General features: G+C 52.7%; 3 protein-coding genes across 7 annotated transcripts in view; 2 read left to right on the top strand and 1 right to left on the bottom strand.

Annotated features, from left to right (window-relative positions):
• NUP85 (nucleoporin 85) overlaps positions 1-1032 on the top strand; it is a 29416-nt gene extending 28384 nt beyond the window's left edge. For 2 of the 3 annotated variants that reach the window (XM_033091708.1, XM_033091710.1), the window contains 2 exons: positions 354-461; positions 828-1017. In XM_033091708.1, the coding sequence (XP_032947599.1) occupies positions 354-461; positions 828-929 (210 nt within the window). In that variant the 3' untranslated portion in view covers positions 930-1017. Of the gene's footprint in view, positions 1-353; positions 462-827 lie in introns of all 3 variants that reach the window. The other variant, XM_033091709.1, reaches the window with a different exon arrangement.
• Positions 1033-1320: 288 nt separating this feature from the next.
• Positions 1321-15283, bottom strand: GGA3 (golgi associated, gamma adaptin ear containing, ARF binding protein 3). Of its 2 annotated transcripts, none has more exons than XM_033091705.1 (17): positions 15148-15283; positions 10429-10513; positions 10226-10301; positions 8800-8898; positions 7793-7916; positions 7441-7544; positions 7229-7309; positions 6767-6904; positions 6171-6252; positions 5955-6071; positions 5472-5714; positions 5021-5091; positions 4491-4807; positions 4061-4284; positions 3616-3785; positions 3342-3452; positions 1321-3128 (listed from the first exon to the last, which is right to left on the bottom strand). In XM_033091705.1, the coding sequence occupies exons 1-17, from the start codon at positions 15185-15187 to the stop codon at positions 3018-3020; spliced, it is 2193 nt and encodes a 730-aa protein (XP_032947596.1). In that variant the 5' UTR covers positions 15188-15283; the 3' UTR covers positions 1321-3017. The 2 variants fall into 2 exon arrangements, with proteins under 2 accessions (XP_032947596.1, XP_032947598.1); XM_033091707.1 differs by lacking the exon at positions 15148-15283 and adding an exon at positions 11935-12063 and having other exon boundaries at positions 1322-3128.
• A 171-nt stretch (positions 15284-15454) lies between these two features.
• MRPS7 (mitochondrial ribosomal protein S7) lies at positions 15455-18492 on the top strand. Of its 2 annotated transcripts, none has more exons than XM_033091712.1 (5): positions 15455-15586; positions 16123-16314; positions 16429-16492; positions 16831-17037; positions 17838-18492. In XM_033091712.1, exons 1-5 carry the CDS (start codon positions 15504-15506, stop codon positions 18057-18059), a joined length of 768 nt encoding a protein of 255 aa, XP_032947603.1. In that variant the 5' UTR covers positions 15455-15503; the 3' UTR covers positions 18060-18492. The 2 variants fall into 2 exon arrangements, with proteins under 2 accessions (XP_032947603.1, XP_032947604.1); XM_033091713.1 differs by having other exon boundaries at positions 16870-17037.
• The last annotated feature ends 142 nt before the right edge of the window (positions 18493-18634 follow it).

Here is an 18634-nt window from a genome sequence, read left to right on the forward strand (position 1 = left end):
TCTCTGAGATTTGTAGTCCTTGCCTGTGCTTCATTCTGTGCTGTTGGAGATGTGTACACGTACGTCATGTCCCAAGTAGGGCTCTGTGGGCACGTAGCCCCGATCGCATCTACTGTGGAAATCTAATATCCACACGAGAAAAACTGCTTAATTTGAAATGAGTTGTCTACTGACCATACCCAGCTCAGGGCTTGGATTGAGAATAGGGGCGTTCTGCCCACCCAGGAGTGCGTATACAAAGGACACCCCTCCACGAGCATGCTAGGAAGGCCGTCTCTGAACTGGGGCTCACGCCCAAACCAGTGCAGGCCGCAGCTGGGGAACAGCTAAGCGAAGTAGCCTCTCTTTTCTAGGTGATTTTTTCAGCAGAGCAAACGTATGAGCTGATGAGATGTCTGGAGGACTTGGCCTCAGCATCAGGACGGCCAGTGCACGGGGAGCCTGATGCTCCGCAGCTCCAGGTCATTTTGGCTTTCTGGGTTGGTTCCAGTGGAGATGAGGAAAAGCTGCCTCCATCTCGGGCTCCCCACCACCTCCCCCTGCAAACGCTGGCCTCTTACAAACTCATGTGCCTCTTAAATTACCTCTCAACCTGTAACTGTGACACACTACCTCCTTCTAGGAGAAAATGGGGTGATTCTAGTGTTCGGGTCTCTCTATTCTTTCCTGTCGCTCAGGGTCCTTTGCACGCAGCTCTCTTATATTGAGAACTTGCTGGAAGCTACCACTGAATGTGAAAGGCCCTCTATCTGCCTCTGGATTAGATAGGGCTTTCGGGAGCCAAGTATCACTTCCTGCTGTGCCTCACGCTGGCTCTTTCCTTTCAGGATGATGACATAGAGACCACCAAGGTGGAAATGCTGAGACTTGCTCTCGCAAGAAATCTGGCTCGGGCAATTGTAAAAGAAGGCTCATTGGAAGGTTCCTGAGGCTGGTGAGAGCTGCTCCAGTGTGGTATTTTTGTATGGCAATGTACATAAATTTTTAAAAGAATAAATGTTTTCTTTTGCAAATATAAGGCAAGTTTTCTAGAGTTCAGCTAGGGAGTTTTTATCTACCCCCACTGTGAGCCTGATAGTAAAAATTAACAAAATGCTTTTCTTTGACATGGAACTGACTTCCCTGTCTCCTTAGACAAAAAGCCACCCTCATGAGTTATGAACGGTGAGTGCAGTGCACTCCTGCCTGGAACGACAAACTCTTCAGTGCTTTACTTGTGCTTTGAAATCTGGCCTCACCTCAGCATCATGTGAACACTCGCTGTTGACTTTCTGGTTTTCTCCTTTAAAAAAGAAAAAGGTTCAGGAAGCTGTACTTTTTTAACAGCCTGGGTGGTGTCTACATTTGGAAATCGTAAGTGGCACTTCCCCACCCCACTGGGGTGAATGGTGTCTGTAGTAGTAGGATTCCAAATAGGGTGAAAATGGTTTTATTTCACATGCAGCAAAACAAGGGCAGCAGAGTTGGGATATATATGTGTGTGTATAAATATAGATATATCTATAGATATATCTGTCTCCAGTATAGATGTTTGTCATGAAACAGTGACCTCACCAGTAACGAGTAACACTCATAAATAATTTTAATGTCTAAAGCTTATTATAAAGATACATTTCCATGTGGTAATCTCAGACCTTTCCAGAGCTGCAGCAGCCGGTCTCTGGAAAGCTCTTGCATTTATTCCTTAAGGACAGTTCACTTTTGACCTATCCTAATGAAGCAGTGAAACCTGCTTACTAAAGATGGTAGGGAAGGGGAAGATGACCTCTTGACAGAGTAAGAAAGCTGGGAAAGGAATAGGGAGGGACCAGGGAACGTAGTTTGTGCCACCTTCCCCTGGAGATGGCTCTGAACCCATCCAGCCGAGCTCAGCTGAGCTGTGTGCTCTTTCCCCAGCTGGTGGTTCTCACTTTCCCGCTGCCTTGGGAGACCCAGAGTCCCGGCACACACTACCAGGGGCTGAGCACTGTTGAAGCTGTAGGGTCTGGTGACTCGATTCAAGCATGCTTCTAATCTCACCACCTCCAGACCCAACAGCTTGCTGACAGTACCCTTCAGCAGCTGAAGGCAGTCAGTTTTGGAGAGCAGGTAAGGACTTAAGTCTAGTGCAAAGTGCCTGCCCAAGACCTACTTTGCTGACTGTATGCCACACCACAGGCCATCAGTGGGGGGGAGGGGGCCAAAGCAGGACACAGGGTGGCAGGAGTTGTCTCCCCCATCAGAGACCTGAAGGGCAAGACCGCAGTTTATTTCATGCCAAGCAAGAGGTAGTGAGTAGAATGGCCTGTTCCCACGGTGGGAGGCACTTTTCCCAGAAAGCTCTGAGTACCTGCTCCAAAGAGGAAACAGTGGTTCTCTTCCATTTTCTTTCCTTAGTTTAGGCTGCCCTGAGGCCAAGTTCTGTTTCTAATAGGCTGAGAGCCACATCCTCCGAGATGTCCATAGGACACAGCCTGCCACCGCCAGGGACAAGCACACATTCCAGGATGCTGCCACCCAGGGAAGAAAGCACATCAACTCCTTTCTCTGTGCCCAGGCCCATCGGGGACCACGGCTTTGCCCACTTCCGTGGAGGTAGGAGTAGGAGCCTGCCAGCAGGGGAAGCAGAGTAGCAGTGGGGGTGTGTGATGACATGGTTCTTGAGGGAGGGCCCCAAGTCTCTTTAGAGACCTCCTGCCTTGTGGTATCGGGATGCCAGCATGAGGGGGAAAGCCTACTCCAGCCTTGGGTCCATGTTCCCAGGGCAGTAGTACCGAGTCCAGGGCCACATTCCACCTGACAGTACACGGCCACTTCAAGTCACACAGGTAGATAAAAACAGGTCCTGTTAAGGGGCCAGAGGAGGAGAGACCATCACAGCAGCAGCTCGGCTCCTGGCAATAGTACCCAGGGCCCCTGTTCCACACCAAAGCTCTAAGCACTGCAGTCTGGACGCGGAGAAGGACGACCCAGAAAGCCTTCCCGTCTCGGGGCAGCCTGCGTGGTCCTCAGAGTGGAGGTGACAGCATTCTGCTGCGTCATAGGTTCCCCCATTGCTCCACCGGAGGGAACTGGTCCACCTCACCCACCTCCGTGCTCAGCTGCTCCCCCAGGGCGAAGGTTAGCCTATACCGAAGCCTCGCCTTCTCCTGTGACAGAGGGGACGCGCGTGAGACTCCATCACCCCAGGGCCCTTTCTGAGCTAACAGGCCTGTTCCCGCCAGCCCCTCCTAGCTCAGACTCCGAATCCAGGGAGGGAAGAGACAAGGGTTAATGCTACGGCATCAGACCCTTGGTTGGGAGGTGACGGTCCCGAGGTCCTCATCTGGGCCGTCAGGCAGGGACCCCCGGTTCTAGCTCACCTTCAGTGGATTGGCTAACAGCATGACCTGGGTGATGGCTGCCGGTGGCTGGATGGGGCTAAATGGAGAGAGTTCTGTCCCAGACGGGGGCTGCAACTTCACTTTCATTGACTAAAAAGAAAGAGAAGGTCCTTTGAAGAGATGGCAGGTGCCCTGCGATGAGACCCACTTTGGCCACCGTGGACACACTGCCGCCTGCTGGCCATAAAAGCCTTCCACAAAGGGTCCACGATGACGGGCATTTCTGCCTCTAGGGGCCCTGGGAAGCGGGCACCTTGGGCACTGCGGCCTGCAGCACGATGCCCTTGACCGGCAAGGGGGCCGTGTTCAGCATGGACACCACCACCACCAGCACGTCGGGCCGTCCGGGGGGACACTCCTTGGCAAAGTGGAAGAGGATGCGGAAGCCGTTCTTATCATAGGCTGTCACAGGAAGGGCGCTGCCTGTAAGAACGCGGCGTGTGGGTGCGGGAGGGGAGGTCAGCACCTCCCAGCAGCCCCGGGGTGCGCGCTGCAGCCCTGAGGTGATGGGGCTCCCGAAGGAGTCTGGGGAAAGCCTGTCAGGACGTCACAGGGGTGCACAGGAGCAACAAGCAGAGGCAACGCTGGACTAAGGGACCCCAGCCAGGATAACCTGTACCAACCCGCCCCTCTCACTCCACACAACGCCGCAAGCTGTGGGCCCGCTTCCCCTCCCACCCCGAGCTTCCAACACGTACTGGGCTTGATAGATTCCAGGGGGACATGGACACTGGCCAGGGAAAGCTCAGAGCCCTTCCCGGGGCTGCCCTGGGACGGGAAGATGGGCGGCTGGAAGAGAGGGCTGCCAGGCCCTGTGGAGAAGGGCAGGAGAGGCCTAGCCGAGGTGCTGCTGGGGATCAGAGGGGAGGTGGCGGCCCCGGGAAAGCAGCTGGAGGAGACGGGTTTCACCAGGCCTGAGGTCCTGGGGGGCAGGAAGGACAGGCAAGTCAGAGACGGGGCACAGCTGCTGGGTCAATCCCTCACGAAGCACAGCCCTGGCCGCCCGCCAGAGCTGCCTCTTACCCCCGAGCCCGAGCTTCGATTCCAGCCCGACGGTCCGACAAAAGGGAGCCTCCCCAACCCTCTGAGCAGGCCCACGCCTCCCAACTCCACCTCTCCCACGCTTACGCTTTGGCTTCTTCCAGAAGCTGATCGAGGGCATCCAGCTGGTGTGGGGTGCTATCGCCCAAAGCTGAGCCATGGCACCCGGGGGCTGTGGGCTCAGCCTTTGGGGCCGAAGCTGAGGCCAGTCCAACGGGGAACAAAAAGCCTGCGTTGGGGGCAGAAACACTGCCTGGGACCACAGGAGCTGGAAAGGGGGGTGGCAGTAGAGCCTGGGAGTTGCCTGCGGGGGTAGCTGAGGACTGGAGGTCAGGCCTGTCGGGGGGGCTACTGGCGGCAGTCCCGGGTTTGGGGCTGAAGAAGTCCAGGTCCGACTGTCCGTTCTACGGGAATGGAAAGTGTGAGTGAGCAAAGGGAGCAGAGGGTTTCAGCTCGCCACCCCGGGCCCCTGTGCTGAGGGCCCTGTTGCAGCCCCACTGGATTAACCCTCCGAGGACACGTAGGGGCTGCAGCTAACTGCAGCTGAGGACGACGGGCAAGGATGCTACTTAAGTCAAGGCTGTCAAGTGCTTCAGTGTTGTTGCCTGTGCGCCTACCTGGAACAGGGGCCACTGGCTGTTCCCGGCTGACTCTTTGGGAGGAACCCTGGGGGCCGGGTCAGTAAGGCCTGAGAACAAAGACGCTGATGAGAAGACACTCTGGGCTAGGGCAGCCCCAGCCCTATCTTGCCTGAGGAAGGGTCACAACGAAAATGTCAATCTGTGGGGAGAAGGTACAGGCAACCTCCAGTGGGGAGTCCTTTGAGTTGGGGGGGCCTCCAGTGAGGAGGGGAGCAGAGCAAGACACTGGATCTACCGTTTCCACCCCAACGTCCATGTACAGACTGCCCTGTTGGCGTGCGACACTGAACTTGACCTGCCCTACAACTGAAGTCTCCTTCCCCATCCCTGCTAAGCTCACAGGGCACCTGAGTCCACCCAATCCCGCACCGTCCTCTCTACCGGCTCTGCCGGAAGAGCCCTTTGCAGCCCCCCTTCCGGAACGCACCCAGGCAGAGCAGCTCCTCGTCCAGCAAGCAAAGGGCGTTGCTGGTGGTGTTGGGCCCCGGGGGGGCCTCAGCCTGGCTGGACGAGCGGCTGCGCCCAGGTCCTGAGGGCTGGGGGGGTGGCGGGAGGATAGGGATGCCCGAGGGTGGGTCGGGAACTGGGGCCAACACTGGGGACGAGCTGCTTGGTGCGTCCAACTCCGCAAGGTCAATGAGAGTGCCTTGGTTACTGGAGTGGTGGTTTCCTGCATGAGCAAACAGAAGGGGACAACAGTAACCAGAGGCCGCTCTAGTGGATGCACAGCAGGGGACAAAATCCTGAGCACCACTTCTGGCCTCATCCAAGGGTGTCTGTGTCCCCTGGCCTGTGCGAAGCTGGAGAACCGTTTAGAATGGCTTAGAATCCCCTCAGGCCCTGTGGGCTGACAGCTGGTCAACCTGCACCTGCAGCCTGGTGGTGGGGACTGCGGCAGCAGAACATTTACCTTCAGAGTCAGGCATGGCTGAGGTGGCCACCTCACCATTGACGACCTGCCCTTCAACGACCATTTTATATGAGTTGATGACCCGGGAGAGGTTGTCACTGGCCTGTAGGATGTCCCCTAGAGCAGAAGAGAGACTTCTCATCCCAGCCCATGACAACTGGCCCAGCACACAAATCCAAACTCCTGGCTATCCTTATCAGCTAGCCTTTTGCTCACCTAAACTACTGTCATCGTCCTCTGTCTCGCTGGCGAGTTTGAATAATGTCCGCCTCTTGTTCTCACACCGATCAAAGAGCTCCTAAAAGAGACCCAGACATAAAAATCGGAGCTACACAGGCCCTTGCAGGTCATCTAGTTGAGCATTCGCACCCAGAAAACCACGGGCTCCCCGGTACCAGTCTGTGACTGGCAGAGCTGGGCTCAGAGCACAAGTTCTCTGCTGCCAGCCTCCACCGCTATCACCTGACACCTGCGTAGGTGGAGAGGGCACCAGTTCGGACAAGGGAAGTACATCCCTTCTGCCTACCTGGCTAGCACGTCCGTGACCAAGGACTGAGGTGCCACATTTGGGGCACAGGGGACCTCTGCGGGAGGCAAGGCCAACAGGTCTGCAGAGTCATGTGTACATACAGCTCTCCTGCCCGGGGCGAGTTAGTCATGGCTCCTGTGTAAAATGGGGGCGCCAACCACCCTCTAAGGGGCTGCTGTGCCGATTAATAAATTAGGGGCCACCAGGTGTGTAGCAGCGTCAACAGAGCAGGTACTCGGCGAAGGTGCCCGGGGCCCAGCTCCGGTCCTCGCGGGGGCCGTACCTTCATGAGCTCTTTGTCTGCCTCTGCAGAATCCTCTTTGCTGTAATGGAGCAGCATCTCACTGAGCAGCTTCACGTTGTTATTAACCTCCTCCAAGGTGTGCAGACGCTTGCTCACCTTCTGGATCCGCGCCTCGTCCTGCATCCGAGCAGCACGAGCGCTCAACGACCTGGCCACTGACGCCAGTCCCGCAAGCAAGGCTCACACCTTCCCAGGGACTCGAGCAGAGGCTTCCCCCGAGTTCCTCCCAATGCCTGGCTCTTGGGAACCACAGGCCTGGGACCCAATTTACAGTTTTTCTTTGAACAGCCCTCTCTCACCCCCAAACTGGCCCCGTCCACTCTTGCTCCTCCATTCCATTCTCTGGCCTCTGCAGGTGAGGGCTGGTGACAGGGGCGAACAGCAGACCTAGCCATGGGAGGGGACTTCCGCTCTGCCCCCCACGCCCCAAAGCCCACTCACTTCCTTCACCATGGACTTGATGAGCTTGTTGGCCTCTTGCAGGTCATCTGGGTTTTTGCTTTTCAACAACTTGGCTAAAAGCTGGAAGAGGAGGGTATCAGAGGTGAAGGGAAAGGTGCACCCCACCAGGGAGACCCCAGAGGCCCGGGAGTTCCGCAGCACTGAACAGACCACACCTTGCGTGAGGATGCCGCAGGCAGGATGCCCTTTACCTTGGATTTCTCCTCATCATCAAAAACAGGGTTTTTGGGACGCGGTGGTGGAGAAGGAATCAGTGTCCTGTCCACAGGGACCAGCGGGTCAGACTGCACTATGCCTGAAGGTGACACAAGGGACAGAGTGTGTATCAGGCTGAGGTGGCCTTCCTCACTCAGCAAGGGGGCACATCCCTGGGATCATGACCTGCAAAGCGAGGCTGTCCCCTCAAACCCCAGCCAAGCCCTCCCCGCAGTCTTCAGGAGGAAGGGACGCAGCAGGGGGCCGGCAGCCGCTGCCGCCCCCCATCCTCCCTGGCCTGGCCCGCCTTGGGGGCTGCATGGAGGCTGAGGGAAGGGCGGCACACACCCTGTCTCTTCAACATGTGGTAGGCATCCTTGATCTTTGATTCTTCGGGCAGAGCCAATGTCCAGCTATAAAGCAGCTCGATAACCTTGGTCTTCACTCTCTCAGACACCCTGTCCCCCAAGTACTAAGAAGCAAAAGAAAACGGAAAACCTAGTAAGTGCAATCTGGAGGCAGAGATGGTGGGAAGGCGCTCTCCATAGCAACGAAATGGTCGCTAACAGGTTACAGCCCTCAACCCTACGGGAAGCCAGCAGGGATCAGGTGTGTGCGACAGGGATCAGGTGGGAGCGACAGCAGGGAGGGGGGAAGAGGAAACTTCCTGCGGCAGAGCTGTATCCACCTGGGATGCAGTCTATGGTTAGGCAGGGGGCTGGGAGCTCGTCACTGCATTTCCATGCACAATCTGCCAGAAACAACTACATTTTATCCCGAAGGAGTTAATAAGAATGTCTTTCGTATGAAAAATTGTTCCCTTTGCTTTAAGCGGTGCCCAGAGCTTAAGCAATACCAACGAGAAACAGAACCTGAGCAGCTGAAATAGAACCAAGGGAGGCCAGGTCCTTGCACCCACGTGAGATTGGCAATGGAACAGTGGCTGCTGGTACTACTGTGCTTCCCCAAAAATAAGACCTCACCGGAAAATAAGCCCTAGCATGATTTTTCAGGATGACATCCCCTGAACATAAGCTCTAATGCGTCTTTTGGGGCAAAACTTAATATAAGACCCGGTCTTATTTTCAGGGATACACGGTAGGAGCCCCAAGGCCTGCCCCAATACACACACAGCTGCTACCATGTCACTGTCGCATTTGGGCTGGGAGCCCGCCAGAGAGGGCGGCCTGTCCCGTGGCCTGCGTGGTCATCCTTCTGCTCCCCTCAGGGCCTAGCTTTCTAAGGACAGGACACAGACAATCTCAGAGCCGTGAAGATGCTGGTTGTGCAGTGAAAGCCAGTAAGATGGGAGAAACAAGAACTTCCAGGAAAATAGGAAACTGCCACTGACAAACCTTTGGAGAGACGACTTTGATTAACTCATTCAAAAACCGGAACTTCCCCACTTCGTTATGAAACCTCCTCCCACAGTTCTTCATACACGCCTCCAGCACCTGTAGCCACACAGAGAGGTGCTCAATGCGGGTGGGGTCTGGGTGGGACCAGCACTCAGCCAGGTCCCAGCACACAGACAGCGCGGAATAAACCTTCCCCCAAGGAAGGAACTAATCAGGAAGAGCTGTAAGCTGGGCCGGGCTGCAGGGAACGTCAGGGCAACAGGGTTACTGACACCCCGTGTCTCTCCAATTGCAAACCTCTTCTGGGGAAGCTTACCAGGAACGAAAGAAACCCGGATACCAAGACAGATGGAATGTCAGTCCTGCAAAATGTCTTCCTGCAAAATGCCTTCCTGCAAAATTCTGCCCTCGTATTTTACAGATGAGGAAAGTGAGGAAAGTGAGACAAAGTTTCTCTGACTCAAGGTCCAGGAGTTTTTCCACAAGCTGATTGATAATTTTGGGGAGGTGGGGGATCTTGTTTAAATTTTTTTCTTCATTTCAGGTGGCACGATGTTTTCCCTCCCCCTGCTCCCACCTAGTTTCCTGCTGGGGCACACAAATCTCCCGTAAGCTTTCCTGTGCCTGCAGCTTATGCCAAGGAGTGCGCCACCCCCGTGCTCCCCGCATTGGTTTCTGTGTTTGTAAAGCAGGGTTTTTCAATGGCCATTACTGACATTTTGGGCTGGTCATTCCTTGTGGTGGAAGCTCATCCTGTACCTTATAGGATGTTTAGCAACATCCCTGGCTTCTGTCCCCCAGATGCCATTAGAACCCCCTGACACGTGACAAGCAGAAGTGCCTCCAGATGTGTCCAAATGTCCCCTGGGGGGCAAAATGCCCCCAGTTAAAAACCAGTTTTAAGGCCTTTGCTCTATGGTGCAGACACCAGAGGTGTGCACATGGGCCGTCGAAGCGCCTCTTCCAAGACCACGTCCTCTTGCCTGCCTGTCCGCCTTAGGGCAGAGCCTGGAGGCGCCCAAGTGCCGCACACAGCTCCACACCTTGAATCCTTAGTCTGAATTAACCAAGGTCTTTCCGTTGGTGTGATGCTTCACTGGTAAGTGGCACTATTTTTAGCTACAGAACAAATTATACTCACCTCACTTTTCTTCAGGGGGCCAACTCTTAACTGCAAGCCAGCTCTGTCGGCATCTCTCTGAGGAGCCTTCTCTGAGCCCCACCCTGGGCTCAGGGCCCCTGCCTCTGGCTCCCGCCCTTAGCCGCTCTGCTTCTCCCACTAGACCATGTGGCCGTGCTGGCAGTTTTGAAGCCTCAGTGGCTGGCACAAGGGCACACACATCTGTGGAATAGCTGACTGAACATTTTCTAGATAGGGAGGGCCTGGGCTCACGAAGATCCACCGTGAGGATAGAACACCTACCGTCAGGGCCTGGACCGCCTCCCATTCCTGCGGAGACTGGATCTTATGGGCCAGCAGTCGGACAGCGATCTGTGGCCTGGGAGACAACAGACCACACTTTCATGACACTGACCCTGGGGCCATCGGGCTGGGCCTCCTTGGCCTCAGGTTTTGACTTTCCCAGTCAACCGTCTCACCTGCCCCCTAATGGCTTTGAGACTCACCCTTCCAGCTCTTTGTTGATCTGATCACAGAAGCCGATTATGTATTCCCAGTCCTCCTGGCGGTTGGAAGGATTGGTGGCTTTATCTTGGACAGAAAAAGGAGGGGACGATTGTTATACAGAACAAGAAGGACACAATGGAAGGTTTTCCTCACAATTTTTAGCCACATTTATTAAACCCCTACTAAGCACCAATCATTGATGTGAAGGTAAGTTTGTTTCCAAATATCTTCTCCAATAGAGAAGGCTCAACAGTTCCCTCAGGCAGCGGGTCACATACAAATACTGCTTTCTGGCCAGTATTTTGAAAGTCACAAATGAAAGAGAAAACAAATCCTCAGCCTCATGGAGCCTAGGATAGATCAGAACACAAATAACTAACTGTACACATAGGAACTAAAATTTTCAAGTAGATACCTATGTAAAATGTTTAATAAATATAGATAACTCCAGCTCCAGCTATATAAAAATAAGCTAAGTGTTAAGCAAGAAGGAATGATCAAGAAATGTTTCCTGGAGAAAGTGAAGCAGGGTACTTGATAAAAAATATACACACTCAGAAAATATATTTCCTACATACCTTTCAAAACCTTTTTCAAGACCTCAACGTCCTTCATGCTTTAAATGTTTTTTAAATTACACACAATACCCATCACTTTAAGTTAGGCTAACATGTACTAAACCCCTACTAAGCACCAATCACTGTGCTATCTGTCCCTGGGGTCACAGAAACAGAAACTGAACTCGACTATTAAGCACCCTGAAGATCAAATGGTCTTCCGTGATCAAGGACAGAGTGTCAGAGAGCTCTGAGAGGGCCACTGAGGGGTTATAGTCCAGGTGCTAAGTGCCAGGTCTCCTAATACTTGGTGTGGGTCCTCTTTTCCCTCTTATCCCTGCCCCAGCTCAGGGTGGTTAAATGTGTTCCCATCTCTGATTCAGATCTTGGAGTCTGCCTCTCTCAGAAAGCACTCTCGAGCTAAATTTAGGGCTTCAGGTTCAGAAGACAAATGGAAGGCTGACGCCGTATATCCTTTAAACACGCACGCTCCTCCGCAGATTTCCACAAGGGCCAAAAGCAGCATGACAGAGGCTTGAAAAGCCCCTCCCAACAAGGGGTGTTGTTAGAAGTTCCTGAATTCTGTTGTCTCGTGACTTTTCTTCATTTCCTTTTTTTCTAACATTAAAAATCACTAGCTCCACGACCAAATCCTAACAGGGACTCCCTGCCACCACTGCCACCCGTCCCCAGCCACAAGAGGTCAGCAAACGCTGAGGCACAGAGAAGGCTGCAGCCCCAGAGGACGGACGCTGCACCTGCCTGGCAATGTTTCTGCTCTGGCTGCAAAACGATTCTGATGGTTTAGGTTCGCTCATCTGTAGAGGAAAAAGGAGATGCCTGTCCTCAACCTTGAAAAGAGAATTAGCAGGCCCTTCAAAACGTCAGCTTGAAGAAAAGAGAGATTAATTCTATCAAGAGTAGCTATTAATCGCCACAGTGACCTACTAGCTGTCAGCTTCCAAAGACACGCTGAGTCTCTCCCACCAGTCGTCTAAACTCTTCTCAGGTGTTAGCATAGCTTTGTTACCAAGCCCTATCATTTGAGATGCTTGAAGTTCTCACATGACATCAAGAGGCTGTAAGACACAAAAATCAGAGGGTCTCGGGAACCATGTCCACGCCCATCGCTGTTATCATTTTGAGAATAGTCGCATACCTCACGGTGTAAGGAAAAACAGCCCACTCACTTCCAGTTTGCAACTGGAAAAGCACCTTCCAAAATATGGAGTCTGATGTGGACCCCCACACACACGAACACGAGCAATGAGCATTCACCAAACGCTGTATTCTTCCCTGGCCTGCTAGAATTCTGACAGCATTTCTGTTTCCAAGAACACACCTGCTTACTTTTCACTGTGTTCAACTTCTTCAGAATCCCACTTCCTTTCATCTGGGTAGAACGTTCTACTGCAAACCTGCAGGGAGCGCTGTGCCTACACACGGGCACAAACAGCCCTGCTTTCAACAAAGGTCAGTTAGTCCCACTTCTGAGCGTCTCCCCAAGCTCTCCAGCCAGCTCCGAAAGCACACCTCAATCACCCACAGGAACTGGAAGAAACCTCCGGGGATCATTCTGGGTGACTGAATCTCTTCATCTGCCCACTGCCTCCCCCAGCAGATGCACACAACCTTCCACCCACTTAACATTCTCCGTCACCTGGTCCAGAGGCGACACCAGAGCCTCCCCTGCAGACCCCGCCTTCTAGAACCGCCTTTCTGGGCTCTATTCTGACTCCAGGTTTCTATTTTTGGGTCTCTGTTGAAAGCCTTATTCTCTTCTGTGTCTGTCTCTAGATTTTCTGCTCCCATTTTCAGCTTAATTCCATCACTAGCCTTGACTATCATGGGACCTCAAAAGATCACATAGGAATGGAAATAACAGCACTGGCCACCCCGTCCCAACATGGCTCACACATTCCAAAGACGACAAGTTCCACATAGCAAATGACTCAGAAAGGGGTGGAAAGGGAGTCAGGAGTCCACCTTTGTAGCTCGGGTCTTGAATCAGGAGAGACTGGGTCAATCACCAAGCCTGTGTTAAGCACCCACAGAAAATGAAGTACGTGCACGCTGAGTACTGGAGAGGCTCCCGAAAAAGGACAAAACTCGGATCGCACGCTCAAGGAGGGTATGCTGTTCTGGTGTGACACAAGACACATAACCAGAGCAGAAACAAGACAGTGTGTAGTTGTAAGTGCTACTTTGGTACAGAAACGAATCTAAAAACAAACCCATCACTTCTCTTTCCTGACTTCCCTATTTCTATAAAAGGTGCCACCATTCAAAAGCTCCTTGCCCAAGCACTGGTTCGTTCACTTGGTACAGTTCATACCGCTCAATTATAAGAACTGTGAAGGTGAACAGAGAACAAGACTGGAAGGAATCTTAACACGGCCCCAAATGTCACTCTAGTAGGAAAGAGTTAAAGGCCAATCTCAGCTCTACAGATGCTCCTTGACTTACGATGGAGTTACGTACGGATAAACCCAGAAGTTGAAACTATTGTTAAGTCGAAAATACATTTAATACACCTAACCTACTACCATCATAACTTAGCCTACGTTAAACATGCTCAGAACACAATATCCACAAAAATACTGGCAACACACTACACTGTAGAGTATCAGTTGTCTACTCTCATGATCACGTGGCTGGCTGGGAGCGCTGCTTGCTGGCGCTGCCCAGCTCGTGAGAGTATCCTACTGCACACAGCTAGCCTGGGAAAAGATCAAAATTCAAAATTTGAAGTACAGTTTTACTGAAAGCACCACCGTGAAGTCGAAAAATTGTGTTGAACCATGGTAAGTCGGGGACTGTCTATGTAGTCTCCACAGATACCATTCCATTCCCCTTCACCAGCTCCACTCTTCCTCAAAAACAGGTCCCTCTCCTATTTCAAAATATTAATATAACTCTAAACCTAGCCTATCAAACTCAGCTTAGGTCACTTAAATGACTCTAATGTCCCCACTAATATCTGTGACTCAAAGCAATTCCAGTGTGGTTATATCTGGTTGGGGGCTCTGGGCAAGTGGTTTAATTAGTCAGGATGTCTTCTTTTTGTGAAATCTGCTTCACTAGCATACTTGATAAATGAATGTCTTTGCAGCACCTTGAGCTCCTTGGAGAACAGTTCCATATACAGATATAAGGCTTCGTGACATGCCTGCAACGGAAGAGTCTGCAAATGTAACCTAGGATCAACTGCCTGAAGGGAGTTTCATATTAAGGAAGGTCAGGCAATTGGAAGAAACAGCCATCACCTCCAAGAACCTGGAGGCTCTAGTAAATAAGATCTCTGCAAAAGGTAGTACCTAGGGATCCTACCTGCCTCATCAGCTTGTCTAATTTCTATCCTCAGTTAGAGGCCTCCTCTAGCCCACAGGAAAGTTAACTAAGTATTAACCCTTCAGCAAAGTCCTACCAGCTAACAAGGTTAACCCATATTTCCTTCCTAGCTATATGAATTAGCAATTACAACAATAGGCCACTATAACCACCTATAGGATCAGGCTGGGCTCCTGAGCTTTGTTTCAGAGTAGGTTACCAACAAATGACTCGTTAATATGTTCGTGTGTGTGTAGGAGGCAGCATATATTTCACCATGCTTTGGTCACTGCAGAAAAAAGGTAAAGCTCTGTTATCTTTCTTTGGATTATTCTCACTGCAAGCATTCTGCCTACGCGAAGCGGTCTTTCCTCCTCGAATATATGGTCTCAATTCTGAGGCCGTGCGTGTATGCTCAGCGGCACCCACCGCTCCCGGAGTTTCAGCCCAAATCCAGAGCATCTCCCTTTCTCAGGGACTGAGCCGCCCGCGGGTCCAACCACAGTCGCCCCAAAGCACCGAAAGCTTGTCAGCCGGAAGCACTTGGCTGTCATTTTCCCGGAGCCCGCGAGGCCGGGACAGGACCCGAGCTCACACCGACGCGCGTGGGAGAGGGAGGAGGCGCCGCAGTACCGGCAGCAGGTGCGGGGCGGGGGCCAGGCACCGGGCTGGAGAAGGGGCGTGATCACGCAATGCTCGCGGTGACGGCGAGCCAAGGCGCAGGCTGTCAGGGGGCGGTGTCGCCGCCGTGGGGCCCGGGGAGGGAGTAGGGGTGCGGAAAGGGGCAGTTCGGTAGTTCAAGGACAGGCAGAAGCGGCCGCGAATACTCACTCAGCCAGGACTCCAGGCTCTCCCCTTCCGTCTCCGCCATATTGCAGCCGCCCGGGCCGGCCCCGCGGCCTCAAACCTCGCGATAATCTGCAAGAGACGAGCGGGGCGGGGCCTGCATGGGGGCCTGAGAGGCGCGAGCGCGGCCACTGAAGGTCGCGCCAGACTGCGACGGATAATAGGAGGGCGAGTGTTTCCTTTTGACTCTTCCCTTTGGACCTCGGAATGAGAGAACGTTAACGCCCAAATTAATGGGGTGATGCGCAGATTTAGGACCCTGTCGAGCCTTTTCTCCGTCTTTCGTCACTCGCTCAGGCACGCCGAGGGCAGTTCTTGCGGGGTCCTCGTGGCAAGCCAAGATGGCTGCCCCCGCAGTGAAGGCTGTGCGACGGTGGTCTGGCCTAACGCTGGGCCTGCGGAGTGTTGTCCTGAGGCTTCCAGGGTGAGAAGGTGGCGGGCAGCTGGGGGTCGCTTGGGTCTTCACGGAGAGACCTGCAGGGAAGCAAAGGAGCCACAGGCAGACTGCGCGGGGCGCGGGAGATTGCCTGGGGTATCTGATTCCAAGCCTCTTAACTAGCTGCGTGACTTTGGGCCAATCTGAAGGCTTAGTGATTGTCCCCTGCCCGAGGGTGTTCTAACTCGGAACTGAAAGTGCGGTCTTGCTAAAAAAGCTCAGAGCTGAGGTTTTCTGTGTTGGGAGGTGGGGAGAGAGATGCATAGGCGGGGTGCCTACCCCGAACTTCAAGAGCCTGCCCTGACCGTTTGCACTTGACTAGGAGACTTCTGGCCTGTTTGGGGGAGGCCCTCCTACCTCTTAGGACAACAGCCAGAATTATGCAGTTCAGATTTGGCTTGCGGTGTGCGCGCCGCTCTTGGCAGGTCGGCACACATGCCTATTGTTAAGTCAAGACTTTTCATTTGTGGAGTCAGCTTTACCCGCCTCTTCTCTTTCTCTCTCCCTGCCCCCCACCCTCCCAGGGTAACTCAGGTGAGGTGGAGCCGCTATGGTCCTGAATACAGGGACCCCCAGGTTGACAAGGAATATTATCGCAAGCCCTTGGCCGAGCTGACTGAGGAGGAGAAGTATGATCGGGAGCTCAGGAAGACTCAGCACATCAAAGCTGCCCCGGCGATGAAAACAAGCTCTGTGTTTGAAGACCCATTGATCAGGTTAGATGAAAACAAAACACTTTTGTCCTACGGGGACAATACCAGGGAGGATCTACAGTAAGGCTTCTGTGACACAGCCTTGGAAAGCTAAACCTGTTGCTTTTCTCCTTGAAGTAAATTCACCAACATGATGATGAAAGGAGGAAACAAAGTACTGGCCAGGTCCCTCATGACACAGGTAAAGAGTACCTCTCTCCTGTCATCTTTGCCCTGTAGCTTTGTACTTGGCTTTCAGTTAGAAAAGCATAGATTCATATACTTGTCATTAAAATTAACTTCCCTGTGTGTCTGCGTTGGGGTGAGGGCTTTAATGAAATGCTGCAGGAGTCAACAACTGCCGTTCCAGCACCACCCAATCAGAAATCTTAGCCGACTCTTTCTGTCCTAGTCCAGGAAAGAGGGGGGTGCATAAGAACTTAGTCTTAGAAGTGCTGAGGGAGGAGCTTCCCTGCTACAGAAGAGTGGAGTCACGGGAGTAAAGGGCAAGGTACTAGCTCAGTTTTCTAAACCCTGTAGGAAGTCTGGGGCAGCCTCTTCCACTGTATTCCTTTGCAGACTCTGGAAGCTTTGAAAAGGAAGCAGTTTGAGAAGTACCATGCTGCTCCTGCAGAGGAACAGGCAACCATTGAACGAAATCCCTACACCATCTTCCACCAAGCACTGAAAAACTGTGAGCCTGTTATTGGGCTGGTACCCATCCTGAAGGGTGGCCATTTCTACCAGGTGAGTGGTCAGGGCAGGGAGAGCTGGGCCAAGACTGATAGCTTTCCAGGGACCAGGAACTGTCAGGATCTGATCATTTGAGTCCCATAGTATAAAAATCACATGCAGAAAATGGGAGAGAGTAAAATCGTATCCAAGTGATCTCTTCTGGAACCCACCCACTTCTGTCCAGCATCTGTGTTCTAATCTGTAAGCTTCTCATGGTGAAGGACTAAGTTTCTACGTCATCTTTGCACACCAATGTCTAGTGTAGTGCTTGACCTGCTTCATTACCATTTGTTGAACTGAACTAGATGCCTCCATTATAGCACTTAATATATTTCATTGTCAAAAGTGGGTATCTCATCTACTCCTTTTCCAATGTAAACTTCATAAAGCTAGAGACTTTCTCATTGATGTCCATGTCCCTAGGGTGTGACATGATACCTGGCACATAGTGGGGGCCTGGCAAATGATTCTTGGACAGAAGGGTGTTGTTTTTTGGCACCCATCATCTGAGTTGGCTAAGTCACCATCTGATGGGGCTTTTCCCAATTGGTGCTCGTATCAACTTAGCTGAGCTTCCATTTACAGGTGAAAGAGGTCAGTGCTTAGTGAACATTTGCTCAATGAATGCCTCTTATGTCTGCTACACGGAGGTCACCCAGGGAAGCTCAAAGAAGAAAAGACAGGCCCCTCTCAGGAGCCTTGTTAGGGCTGGCTGGGAGGGAACCTGTGGCCGCTCCTTAAAGCTCATGCAGGAAGGAGGCTGCAGCCCTGGCCAGTTTTTGGACCAGCTTGCTCCTGTCCTATCTTGGCAGGTCCCTGTGCCGCTAGCCGACCGGCGGCGTCGCTTCCTGGCCATGAAGTGGATGATTACTGAGTGCAGGGAGAAGAAGCACCGGCGGGTGCTGATGCCAGAGAAGCTGTCACACGAGCTGCTGCAGGCTTTTCAGAACCAGGGCCCTGTGATCAAGAGGAAGCATGACATGCATAAGATGGCTGAGGCCAACCGAGCCCTGGCCCACTACCGCTGGTGGTAGGGGGAGGACAGGGGCTCCAAGAGCCCATGCTCTGTCGGAGGAAACGATGCGAGCCACTGCTACCTTAAAAAGGCTGGAGTTCTTCTTTAATGGCAGGCAGGTGTCACAGAAAGGTTGGAGCAGGGTGTTCTGCTTGTTAGTCCTCTCTCTGGGCTAGAACTCACTCTCCCGGCTCTGTCTTGCCAAGACAGAACACACTGACTTGAATTTCCCCCAAGAAACTTAGGGCCCATCCAGCCATCTCTTCCCTCCGCTTTGGATGGACGTTTGGGTGGTATGAATGGAAGCAGTTTTAGTATCAGAAAGGTTTATTAGAAAACCCTCACCCTGAACTGGTATTAGCATGTGATGCGGTACTGCCATTCGTTAAAACTGACTGGAGGAAATAGGTTTGTTTCAAAAGTGGTCCTTATACAAAATGTATAAAAAGCAATTTCTGGTGTGCTGTGTGTTCTGCGCCTCTGCCCCTTGACATTCCCAAGCAACCCACCAGTGGCTATGGGTACCCATTTTACGGATGGGGAAACTGAGGCACCAAGCTAGCTGTTGCACCAGTGATTTCATAGCGCAGTGCT

This window comes from Rhinolophus ferrumequinum, chromosome 21 (assembly GCF_004115265.2).
Source record: "Rhinolophus ferrumequinum isolate MPI-CBG mRhiFer1 chromosome 21, mRhiFer1_v1.p, whole genome shotgun sequence".
NCBI lineage: Eukaryota > Metazoa > Chordata > Mammalia > Chiroptera > Rhinolophidae > Rhinolophus > Rhinolophus ferrumequinum.